Genomic DNA, 12,851 nt, shown 5'->3' with positions numbered 1-12,851 from the left:
AGCATCCGCGTGTGTGTCTGTGCCCAGACATCGTGGCTTTGTCTGGGTGTTACAGCTTTTCCCCGGTGCCGGGAATTTGCTCGGACAGTGCTGATTTACTGCTATGTGGCTTGAACTTTAACTTCACCTCCTGGTTAAGATTAGGTAGTTCATCACGCAGCAAAGCTTGAAATCGTATCACACCAGACCAGGATTCCACTGGCTAAGCATTCCACAGCAACAACTACTTGTATTTATATAGCACCTTTAATGCAGGGAAACCTCCCAATGTGCTGAGGCAAATAAAGAGCTGGGTTTTAAGCAAGAAGAGGGATTTAGGGAGGGAATTCCAGGGTGTGAGGTGTAGATGGCTCAGCTTTCAGTGAGGTGAAGGGAAGGGGGACCAGTAAGGGGAACAAAGACGTTGCAGGCGCTTGTAGGGGTTAGAAGAGGTTACAGTGATGGGGGGGGATGAGAACACTTATCCAGATGTCTCCTGATTGAACTACAGGAAGCCAGCGACAGCGTCAGACATTGTTTCCGATCGATGTGCGTTTTGACCCATTCCTGGGGCATGATTTTGAGGTCACCGGGCGGGCCTGGGAGAGGCTGGGAATTAGTTTGCCACCTGCGATCGGCCCCCGGCCGCCATTTCACGCCGGCAGGCCAGGGTGAAGTGCAGCTCGGCCACTGGTCGGGGGAGAGCCCAGGCCAGGGGCCCAGCAGCCGGTTTGGAAATAGCGCAGGCTCCCATGGTAGGACCCCTCCTCCGCGTCTTCAACATTCAAGCTATGGAGTCGAGTGCGGCTGGAGCTTCCAGGCGGGTGGGCGCTCGGCCCCTGCTTTTTGGATGAGTGCCTCGCTGTCCTGCTGGGGGAGGCGGCTGCCAGCAGGGACACCCTTGTCTGCAGAGATGGGAGGAGGAGACCACCGCACCGCACCTCAGCAAGAGGGCATGGGAGGAGGTGGCAGCGCTGGTGAGCAGCCACGACGTGGTGCGGCGCACGTGGGTGCAGTGCCAAGAGCGCTCCAGTGACCTGCTGCTATCCGAAAGGGTGAGTACCGTGTTGGCATGGGTTAGTGTGCAGGAGTGTTAAGGTGCGGCTGTCCTTGTTTTCCCTTTTAGATTCACCAGCACGCAGTTGCTCTGTGGACCCCAAATCCCCACCCCTGATGCCAGAGGACCACTGGGCTTCACTTGCACCTGTGTTACACCCGCTCTCTGAAGCAGGCACCAGCGCAGATACCAGCGCCTCAGTGGGTATTAGGTCGGCGGCTAGAATGTCAGTGCACATTGGTGAAGGCACCTCACACTCGCTTTGAGATGCAGGCGGAGGCAGAGAGTGCCCAGGGCACCGGCAGTCAAAGGACTGCTGTGGACCAGGACGAAGGTAGATGATGAGCCTCTGGCGCCGTCCATTAGGCGCCAGATGCTGGATGTCCAGCGAGATGTGCAGGAGGACCTGGCGGAGATCCATGAGAGTCTGCGTGCCATGGTCTCCGTTGTGGAGGAGTCCATGCAAAGCACGAGCACTGCGTTGATCCTCATAGCCGAGCGCAATGCCTCCTCCCTTGAGAGAGTGGCGACTCTCATGGAGAGGCAGCTCCAGGGAAAGAATGAGGGGTTCGTGGAGTTGTGCTCAGACTTGCAAGCCCTCACTCAGGCACTGACCTGAGGTGGTCAGTGTCAGTGTGGGAGACGGATGAGGCACCAAATATCCCAGCCAGGTGCCCGTCCATCAGTGGTGAGCAGGGAGGTCCAGAGCAGCCTCATGTTAGCACGCGAGCTGCCTATGTCATCTCTGCGGGCTCCTCTCAGTATGACGGCAGCAGCCCCTCCGCCCCTCTGCCAGTGACTGTCACATCTGATGAGGCTGCGGTGACTGGGGAGATACCAGCTGTGGCACTGGCCGCTCCCTCCCAGGTGGGGCCAGCACAGGCTCCACTGGCCAGAGGACGCCCGCCAAGGTCATCAAGGCCAACAAGACAGCAGAGTCAGCAGCTGTCTCCAATGCTGCTGCCAGCGAGGGAGGGCATCAAGACATAGCACTGGGAAATGCAAGTTAAAGGCACCATGAGCACAAGAGGGACAATTGACTGTTGATTTTCTGTTCATTTAAGTTTGGTTTATCTTTACTGGTCTCAGAATGAAGACCAGAGAAGGTTATGAAAATTTTTTTGGTTTGTCAAAATGAGATAAATTTTGTTTTTGTTGTAATGGCCTGATATGCTTCACCCTCCTATTCTTTGGTGTGGGGTATGCCAGTCTGTAATGCTGGACGCGAGTGGCTCTAAACTTTATTGCAAAGGCACTGAGTGGACTTTGGGTTCAAATGAAAGCGTCATTTCAGATATCCGGGATGGAGCCAGCGGCCCTGGCGTGAGGTGGAAGCTGATCTTTGGTGGCCTAACTGAAGGAGCGTTCGATTAAGGTATCCCTGCCTCCCTGATGGACGCAGAGGTCTGCCTCCATGCCCTCAGCATTCTCCTCACTGTACTCCTCTTCTGATTCACTACTGAACTCATCATTTGTGACCTGTGGAGCTGCATCAAGATCCTCTTCCTCTAGGGGGTACCCTCTTGCCAGCACCAGATTGTGGTTGCACGCTGCACTCTCCACAATCAGTGACACCCACTCTGGGGGATATTGTAGTGCTGCTCCTGAATGGTCCAGGCATCGGAAGCGCATCTTGAGAAGATCTATGGTCCTCTCTAACACTGCCCTGGTGGAGGCATGACTTGTATTGTAATACTGCTCTGCCTCTTTCTTGGGCGGAGGAGAGGTGTAATGAGCCACTTTTTCAATGGATAGCTCTTGTCACCCAGCAACCATCCATCCTGTCAGGCTGGAGAACTGAAGAGCCTCAGCGCCTGGGAGTGTCTCAGGATGTAAACGTCATGGGAGCTGCCAGGGTACCTCGCACAGACTGGCAGAATCTGCATCCTGTGATCACATGCTCATGGAGTGGAATCCCTTCCTGTTGATCTCAGGCCCAGCCATCTGACAGATGGAGGTCATGGTCTCCTTTAAGAGGCAGAGCCTCCTTTGGCACTGCACCTCAGACATTTTGAGGCAGCTGCATTGCTGCCTGTAAACCCTGGCAGCAGGATAGTGGCGTCTTCTGCGGCCCCTTCCACCTTGGACTAGATGCTGGCCCTGCACCTCTCCTCCCACAGGTCCCTCCGCTGGAAGCTGCACTGGGATACCTGGCCTCCTCTCCCTTCTGCCCCTCTCTTCCTCCTCAGAGGAGGTGCCTCCAGCAGAGACCACAATCCCCATTACCAGGGTAAGGGAAGGCTGTCTGATACCTGGAAGGGTGCACATGGTCTGAATCCTCCTGCCGACCTGACCAGGAATCCTGAAACAAAGGCTCTGGCACCTGCTCACGCCCGCCAACCGAAATATCGAGCAAGTGCGCGATGATGTCGGGACGCTGCTATTTTATGCCCGATCAAGTTGGCCACACATCTGCCCACGGGACATAAAATTCTGCCCCTAATGTACTTGCTCAAGCCGCTCCCTGTTTGGTTTGTTTGGTCTGGGTGCCACCCACTGGCTGTTTGGGGAAATGCAGGATCAGGTTTGTGCTTCAGGCCTATGAACCTTCTTGAGGGACCGATGAGCAGCACTTTGGGAAAAAAAAACAACAGTGGGAAGAGGGAAAATAACAAACACACCCCATAAAAGATCTAAGAGGGAGGTAAGAAGGATATAAAAGGGGAAAATCGAGAAGCAAAAGAAATTTTCAAGACAACAGCCTGAATCATCGTCTGTTGAATTTCCAGAGATACCATTTGATTTGCTGAGTACTTCCAGAGTTTTCTGCTTTAATTTCGGTTTTCCACCCTATACAGTATTTCATCTTTTGTTCCATTCATGTTCACAGCCCTAAGCCTGCAACAAAAGAGGAATCGGAATCCATAAAATGAAGGTCAGGATTCAGATCCCTCCCAGAAGGAAAGTAGTGATAGTTTCCCCACCCCGTCTTGTTTGGTGTTATAATCCCAGCTGGTGTTACTACTGGACACGTCAGATCCCAGGCTGGAACCTGGCTTGATAGATCCTAACTTTTACTTTTTGGTTAGAAACATGGAGGGTGGCTACTGACCAGAATCACATAGTCCGCTTATATTTTTTTAACAAAGGAATAAGACATTCATTAAGCAAGAAAAGGGTGAACTATATTACACCACTCCTTCACCCACTATAACTTTACGGATATAAACAGATTTGTAAGGATAACACAAGTTACAAAAGCTATCTTGTACTCTAATGTTCACGTTAAGTACACAGAACATGTAAAGCAATAGGTGACTGGTGGTCAGACATACCACATTCTGAAACTAAATGACAGATGCCACCCCAAACAGATGCTATGGACCTCTCTTCAGTTCCCCGCCAGAAGCTTGTCACACTGTGAGCCTGTCTCACGAAAACTCTGTCTTTCACACTGTGGTTTCCAATTTCCACTCTCGAAGAACTCGGCTTGGAATCTTCTCCCAGCAATGCTTTCACTTCGTCACCTTCCACAAGGATCCACCTCCAGGGTTTCAACCTCTCCTTCTGATGTTCCTTTCCCCTGGATTACCTTGTGCATTCAAGTTTCGCCTTCCATGCACTTTCTCCCAAATACTTAGCTATGCCAGCAGAACACCACTGCTTCACAGGCCCACAATAAGGAGCCATCAACCTTTGGCTGTCTCCTTGGATCTTCTGGCTTCTCGCAAGCCCACTTTACCTTGATTCTGCTCCTTGCAGCTTTCTCTTTAATTCAGAGCCTTTTCCTCTGCTCCTTACTTTAACTTCACTGAACAGGATCTTTTTCCAGATTCCTGTCCTTGTCCTTTGACTTAACTTAAAGGTGGTCTTGGGACCTTTTTTTCCTTTAGGACCTGCTCCCTGCAGTTCCCTCTCCCAGTAGACTGCTGACAACTTGCTATCTCCCTTGAGATCCAGAACTCATTCGATGTTCAGTATTACTTTAACTTTAGAACAATTCATCTTAGATTCTTAGATTTATTTATCTCAGCCATCTGCTGGTTTGTCCGGTGAGAGAGAGAGAGACTAAAACTGCTTCCTTCACAATAGAGTATAATTGCCAACTGAGTCAAGCTGCATTCTGGTGCTCTGTCTCCGTGGGCTCCCAGTTGCTAGGCAACAGCAGTTTTCCCTGCTTTGTTTTAACTTCCCTAAACCACTTTAAGAGTTGCAAAACTTCATTTAAGTGTAGCTATACAGACAAACTCTCAGACTTGCAGACAGCATTCTAAAGTGAAATGAAAACCTAGGTTCCCCCTTTCTTACCACACACAAATAAAAATATAAATTAAACTTCAACTTAAAAGCTATAGATTATTCCTAACACCCACCAAAACAAATATAATTTACTTAAAAATAACTAGTTCTTTTGTAACTGAAGGTATAGCCTCTCCTACTGTCTATCAGGAGTCGGGTGATTGTCCTTGAAGGCTCCGACTAATGATCCCTAAGGTAATCTGGGGAGGGGGGATTTCTTGTCAAAGACCTGGTTCAAGCATGTAGCATCTGAAAAGCTCTGTGTAATAAAGTTAACTGTTTCTTGTCGAAACCTGCCTGGTGCGTAAAGTTCCGCTTTCCACGTATTACATTTTGCGATAAGGGTAAACTAGCTCTGACACTGCACCTCGCTGTGTTAACATGAGTACAATGAATCTTAAGAAAAAAGAAAAGAATACTCACCAGCTGTGTCACACTTTGGCAAAATTGATCCTTACGACGCGACTTTGGGAGACGAGTCAATATGTAGAGTGCCTTGGTTTTTATTTTATAGCGAACAAAATTACCATGGAGGAAAAGCAGAAAGCAGTTCTTTTGAGTGTATGTGGTAGCAAGACACACAATTTCCTTGCAGCCTAATGACCCCAAACACACCCGATTCTAAGTCCTTTAATGAATTAGTGGGCTTTGAGAAAACGCATTACCAGCCGAAGCCTCCGTAATAATGCAGAGGTTTAAGTTTAATTCAATAGGAAGGGCTCCGGGAGAGTCCATCGCAAGCTACGTAGCGAAGTTGAAGCAGTTGATAGAAAGCTGCAATGTCGGAGACACACGCAGTGACATGCTGCGGGGTTGATTAATTTGTGGAGTTCACGATGACGCCATTCAGTGCCGTTTACTCGCAGAAGTCGACAACGATTTGAAGCGCACCATGGAAATAGCACTAGCCATGAAAAGTGCTGTGAGAGACCTGCAGGCTTTACAACATGGTGCTGCTCTTCATGTGGGGTGGGAACCTACCACCGGGCGTGGCTGGAGAACCAGAAACACAGCGGCACAGCAGGAGGCAATGTCCGCTGTTAGAAAAATGAAAAAGCCTAGTAGAAACACTTCAGCAGCGACTCCGAGGTTAATTTGTTAAAGATGTGGGGGGTGACCACATACCGGGCACCTGCAGGTTCAAGGAGGCAGAATGCCATTACTGCCATGAGAAGGGTCACATAATGAAACGATACAGGGCGAAATCGAAACAGCCCATGAAGCAGCAAACCAATATGATCGAATTGAATATTACAACAGAACCTGAAGCTGCCGATACCGACATCTATTCCCTGTACAACGTCTCAGCTGTAAAATCCGAACCTATTACTATCACAATCCAAGTTAATGAGAAGCCTAATAATGGAGATGGAGACTGGAGCGTCAACACATTGGTGGGAGAGTACACATTTAAATACCTCAATGAAGGTACACAGCCACTGAATCTGGAACGGTCAACTGCTCAATTGAAGACGTACGCTGTAGAAACCATGCAGGTAAAAGGCATCATCACAGTATCTGTGACATATAGGCAACTGACAGCTCAGCTTCCAGTGATCGTAATGACAGATGAAGGACCTAGTCTTCTGGGCCGAGACTGGTTACAAAATATCAAGCTTAACTGGTCTGAAGTATTCCACTTGAGAACAGAGGAGTTCCTGAACTGCTAATGAAATACTACAATGTATTTTGTGACGAATTAGGGAAGTTAAAAGGCTTGCAACCAAAAAGGTGTGGATTCTCTGGTGACACACTGTTTCTTTAAGGCCAGACCTGTGCCTTATGCCTTAGAGGAGAACATGGATGCAGAACTGTGCCAGTTAGAAAAGCTGGGCATCATCTAACCAGCCCAGTTTTTGGAATGGGCTGCGCCCATTGTCCTAGTGGTGAAGCCTGACCAAACTATATGCATTTGTGGGGACTATAAATTGACCGTGAACAAGGCAGCTAAACTAAATAAGTATCCTATCCCAAGGATAGACGACTTGTATGCAAAGCTAGCTGGTGGCAAATTCTATACAAAAGTGGACATGAGCTATGCTTACCAACAGTTAGAGCTGGACGGCATGTCTAGAGGGATGTAACCATCAACACGCACAAGGGTCTTTGTCAAGATACTCGCCTACCCTTTGGAGTATTGTCTGCATGTGCAATCTTCCAAAGGACAATTGAGTGTCTTTTGCAAGGACTTCCCTGAGTAGTAACATACCTAGATGTTCTGATCAGAGTCAACTGAAACTGAACACTTGGCCAACCTGGAAGAGGTGCTAAGAAGATCCTTGGAAGCCAGTGTACGATTAAAGAAAGAGAAATGTACGTTCCAAGCGCCAGAAGTTACTTACCTGGGTCACAGGGTAGATGCCATGGGATTGCATCCGGTAGAAGAGAAAGCTGGGGCAATCAAAGATGCGCCCTCTCTGTCCAGTGTAATTGAAATCAAATCTTTCCTGGGTATGATCAACTATTGTAGCTGCTTCTTGCCAAACCTACCAACAGCATTAGCACCATTACACTTATTAAAAAAGAATCATCGTTAGTCGTGGAATTCATAACAGGAAGAAGGCTTTGTGAAAGTTACGAAGCTATTACATTCATCATGTTTTTTGGTGCATTACGACCCATCGAAAGAATTGCTATTAACATGTGATGCGTCTCCTTTATGGTGTGGGAGCTGTGTTATCACATAGAATGGAAGATGGTTCAATAAGGCCAATTGGCTATGTCTTCAGAGCCATCCCCGCAGCCAAGAAGGATTATTCCCAATTAGAAAAGGAAGGTTTATCGGTGATATTTGGAATGAAGAAATTCCGCCAGTATCTGCATGGACAACATTTCGCCATTGTGTCAGACCATAACCCATTAATGGGTTTATTCAGTGAGATTAAGGCCATTCCACCAGTAGCCTCAGCAAGAATTCAGCGTTGGGCTTTGATATTATCTGAGTATGAATGTACCTTCATGCACCGTCCTGGTGTGCATATTGCAAATGCAGATGCACTCCATTGTCTGCCATTACCGGATAGCATTGTACTTCCTCCAGTGCCACAAGAAGTTGTGCTTGTACTGAAATTCTTGGATTCTTTGTCTGTGTGTGCAAAGCAAATTAGAAATTGGATGAAAAGAGATCCAATTTTGTCAAAAGTCCCAAGACCTTGTATTGCAAGGGTGGTCAAATTCACCAGTGTTTGAAGAGATGAGACCATTCCTTGCCCGAAAACCTAACTCTGTTTATCAAGAGGGAATCTTATTGTGGGAATCAAGAGTTGTCGTCCCTTCACACGGAAGAGAACCACTCTTGACAGAGCTGCACAGAGCAGGCATTTCAAAGATGAAAATGCTTGCGTGAAGCTATGTCTGGTGGCTGTGTCTGTGATGCTGAAAGCATGGTCCGCACTGTCTCCATTGTCGGCAACAATGGAAGTTGCCTGTTTCAGCTCCACTGCGTCTGTGGGAGTGGCCTGGTCGACCCTGGGTTAGACTACATGTTGATTATGTAGGACCATTCTTCGGTATCATGTTTTTATTGATCGTAGATGTACATTACAAATAGATGGATGTGTATGAAGTCAGATCACTGACATCGAGCGCAACTATCATAAAGCTGCTTCATAGTTTTAATATACATGGCCTACTAGAAGTCATTGTTTCTCATGAAGGTACAGTCTTTACAGTACAGAGTTTCATAGATTCATGAGTTTAAACGGAATCAGACAAATTAAAACAGCACCATATCATCCCTCATCAAATGGGTTAGCTGAAAGAGCAGTACAAACTTTCAAATCTGGAATGGAAAGGTTATCAGAAGGTACTCTAGAAACTCGACTTTCCTGCTTCTCAATTATCATATGACACCTCGTTCAACTACGGGCTCAACGCCGTCTGAGTTATTGATCAAATGCCACTTACGTACAAAGTTAAGTCTGGTGTTCCCAAACTTAGAGGGGAATGTAGAGAAAAATCGGAGAGTAATCAAAAATTGAATCGCCATATTCATAGCAAAGCTCGCAGATTCACTGTAGGAGACACCGTTTTCATGCAGAATTTTGGAGGTGGACCTTGTTGGTTTCCTGATCCAATTGTCTCAGAAACTGGTCCCTTGTCCTTCCAGGTGGAAGTGGAAGACCAAATTGTTTGAAAACATCTGGATCATCTTCAGAATAGAGAGGTATTCCAACAATTGGCTATTCCGCTGTGATTAACATTGAACCATTAATTCTGGAGGTGACAGATCGACCTAGAATCGACATGCCCGATGTCTCTGTAGAGTTGCCAAACCCTGAACTGCCACTTTCTACTGATGTATCTGGTGCTGCAGTTCCTGATCATGTTGATCCTGTGGAAGAACCTCAAGCGGTAGAGCTACGCTGCTTGGACTGAATAAGGAAACCACCTTAGAGACTTGATCTTTAATTACCTGAGTTGTATATATAATAGTAAAATGTCCCCTGTAAATAGAAACTGTAAAAAAAAAAAGCCTAAAGGGAGAGGAAATGTAGTAACTGAAGTTATAGCCTCTCCTACTGTTTATTAAGGATCATGTGATTATTCTTGGCGGCTCTGACCAGTGATCCCTAAGTGTAGGTAATCTGGGGGAGTGGGGTGGGGGTTTCTTGTTGAGGACCTGGTTTAAGCATGTAGCATCTGAAAAGCTCTCTGTAATAAAGTTAACTGTTTCTTGTTGAAACCTGTCCAGTATGTCAAGTCATTACAAGTTCCTAGCACTGGGCGGAGGGTAGACTGGGAGGGTGCCCTGCTGCGTAGCCCCTTTGTAGACGTGGGATAAAAGTGTACATTGCCAGTTTCCCTGATCAGTGATGCCCCTGTTGCGTTTGTTGTGCTGTTGATATTGTATCTCCAATTAATTTCCAGACCTCCTTTCTGTTTCTGCAGGTACCACACTGGTTCCTTAGCGTTTGGATCTCTCCTCTTAGCCATTGTCCAGGTTATCAGAGTAATATTGGAATATATAGATCAGAAAGTGAAAGGTAAAAGCCAATAGAACCTTTAAACCCCAACCTTTCTTTAGCTTTACATCATTCAGATTCTCACCATTTTTTAATAAGTATTATTTAAAGCTGCATTAAATGATGTATATTGATTTTACATGTGCTAATATGCTAGGTTTCTTTGTGCTTATTATGAAAGGTTCCATTTGTGGTTTACAGGTGCAAAGAATAAATTAGCACAATTTATATTATCCTGCCTGAAATGTTGCTTCTGGTGTTTGGAGAAATTCCTGAAATTTTTGAACAGGAACGCTTATATAATGGTGAGTGTTCACCTCCTTTCAACAGTTTTCTTCTACACGAGGGAATTATTTATTTACAGCTTCTTATGTCTCAATAATTAGATTATCTGCTCATTTGTCCCTAGGCTTTTTCTGAGATCATGCTGTGTGAAAATTGGTTGCCAAGTTGTAACAGTGACTTTCCCTTTGAATTTTTCTCCCCCTCTGTATTTTTCACTTTCCCTCTCTGTCCCTCCCTCTCTCCCTCTCTGTCCCTCCCTCCTTCCCTCCCTCACAAAAACAGATTAGCTGGTCATTTTCACATTGCTGTTTGCGGGAGCTTGCTGTGTACAAATTGACTGCTATGTTTCCTGTAAAATGCTTTGGGACTTGTAGTGGCTGTAAAGGGCATTATAAAAAAACAAGCCTTTTCTTTTTACTGTTTATCTCAATGTCTCTCGGCTCGGGAGAGGAACATTGGCCAGGCTTGTAACTCCTGTTCTCTGTGGTCTTCCATGAACTCAGATGGGCTTGAAAGGTGGGTGAAGTCAGGATTGAGTTTAATCACCGCCACATTCAGACAGCTTTCCAGCACTCGCTGTCTGTGTGCATAACGACCAATTGTGTGAAGTAACCAAGGGAAGCTGTAAACCACCAGAGTCAGTACGATGAGGAGAGGGGCTGAAAGTGAAAATAAATGAGAAAAGATTTACCAACATGTTATTGCTGTTTGGTCCTTCAGGTTGCAATCTATGGGAAAAACTTCTGCACCTCAGCAAGGAATGCATTCTTCTTGTTAATGAGAAATATCATTCGGTGAGTGTGAAATACTGAGGCTCAGGCAGTGACTGAGGGAGGGAATGCATGTGTGTATCTGTCAGTGTTTGTTCGCGCATGTCTGTGTGTGTGTCTGTGGCCTGTACCTTTTGCGTGTGTGTGTGTGTGTGCGCAGATGCCTGTACCTCAGCAAGGAATGGATTCTTCTTATTAATGAGAAATAACATTCGGTTGAGTGTGAAATGCTGAGGCTTATGCACTGAGTGAGGGAGGGAGGGAATGTATGTGTGTGTGTCAGTGTGCTCTCATGCGTGCCTCTCTGTGCGTGTGCAAGCGTGTTTGCGCACCCGTGTGTGTGCCTGCGTACGCGCGCCCATGTACGCATGCCCCTGTGTATTTGTGCATGCCCGCCAGCCGCCCACATGCGTCCATCCATGTGCGTGCGTGCCCGTGTTTGTGCAAGCCTGTCTGTCCACATGCGTGCACCTAAACCTGTCTGTGTGTATACGCACGCCTGTCTGTGTGTGTGTACGCACGCCTGTCTGTGTGTGTGTACGCACGCCTGTCTGTGTGCGTGTACGCACGCCTGTCTGTGTGCGTGTACGCACGCCTGTCTGTGTGCGTGTACGCACGCCTGTCTGTGTGCGTGTACGCACGCCTGTCTGTGTGCGTGTACGCACGCCTGTCTGTGTGCGTGTACGCACGCCTGTCTGTGTGCGTGTACGCACGCCTGTCTGTGTGCGTGTACGCACGCCTGTCTGTGTGCGTGTACGCACGCCTGTCTGTGTGCGTGTACGCACGCCTGTCTGTGTGCGTGTACGCACGCCTGTCTGTGTGCGTGTACGCACGCCTGTCTGTGTGCGTGTACGCACGCCTGTCTGTGTGCGTGTACGCACGCCTGTCTGTGTGCGTGTACGCACGCCTGTCTGTGTGCGGTTACGCACGCCTGTCTGTGTGCGGTTACGCACGCCTGTCTGTGTGCGTGTACGCACGCCTGTCTGTGTGCGGTTACGCACGCCTGTCTGTGTGCGTGTACGCACGCCTGTCTGTGTGCGTGTACGCACGCCTGTCTGTGTGCGTGTACGCACGCCTGTCTGTGTGCGTGTACGCACGCCTGTCTGTGTGCGTGTACGCACGCCTGTCTGTGTGCGTGTACGCACGCCTGTCTGTGTGTTTGTGCGTGTGTACGCCTGTCTTTGTGTGTGCGTATGCACGCCTGTCTGTGTGTGTGCGAATGCACGCCTGTCTGTGTGTGTGCGAATGCACGCCTGTCTGTGTGTGTGTGTATGCACGCCTGTCTGTGTGTGTGTGTATGCACGCCTGTCTGTGTGTGTGTATGCACGCCTGTGTGTGTGTGTGCACGCCTGTCTGTGTGTGTGTGTGTGCACGCCTGTCTGTGTGCGTGTGTATGCACGCCTGTCTGTGTGCGTGTACACGCACGCCTGTCTGTGTGCGTGTACACGCACGCCTGTCTGTGCGTGTACACGCACGCCTGCCTGTGTGCGTGTACACGCACGCCTGCCTGTGTGCGTGTACACGCACGCCTGCCTGTGTGCGTGTACACGCACGCCT

The 12,851-nt window shown here is 48.0% G+C and overlaps 1 protein-coding gene across 3 annotated transcripts in view; it reads left to right on the top strand.

Annotated features, from left to right (window-relative positions):
* slc44a2 (solute carrier family 44 member 2) overlaps positions 1-12,851 on the top strand; it is a 230,279-nt gene that overhangs the window by 73,237 nt on the left and 144,191 nt on the right. For all 3 annotated transcript variants that reach the window (XM_041177027.1, XM_041177026.1, XM_041177025.1), the window contains exons 16-18: positions 10,166-10,260; positions 10,441-10,544; positions 11,245-11,318. In XM_041177027.1, the coding sequence (XP_041032961.1) occupies positions 10,166-10,260; positions 10,441-10,544; positions 11,245-11,318 (273 nt within the window). The remainder of the gene's footprint in view (positions 1-10,165; positions 10,261-10,440; positions 10,545-11,244; positions 11,319-12,851) is intronic.

This window comes from Carcharodon carcharias, chromosome 30, assembly GCF_017639515.1.
Source record: "Carcharodon carcharias isolate sCarCar2 chromosome 30, sCarCar2.pri, whole genome shotgun sequence".
Taxonomy (NCBI): Eukaryota; Metazoa; Chordata; class Chondrichthyes; order Lamniformes; family Lamnidae; genus Carcharodon; species Carcharodon carcharias.
This window is presented reverse-complemented; position numbering and strand designations above follow the sequence as displayed.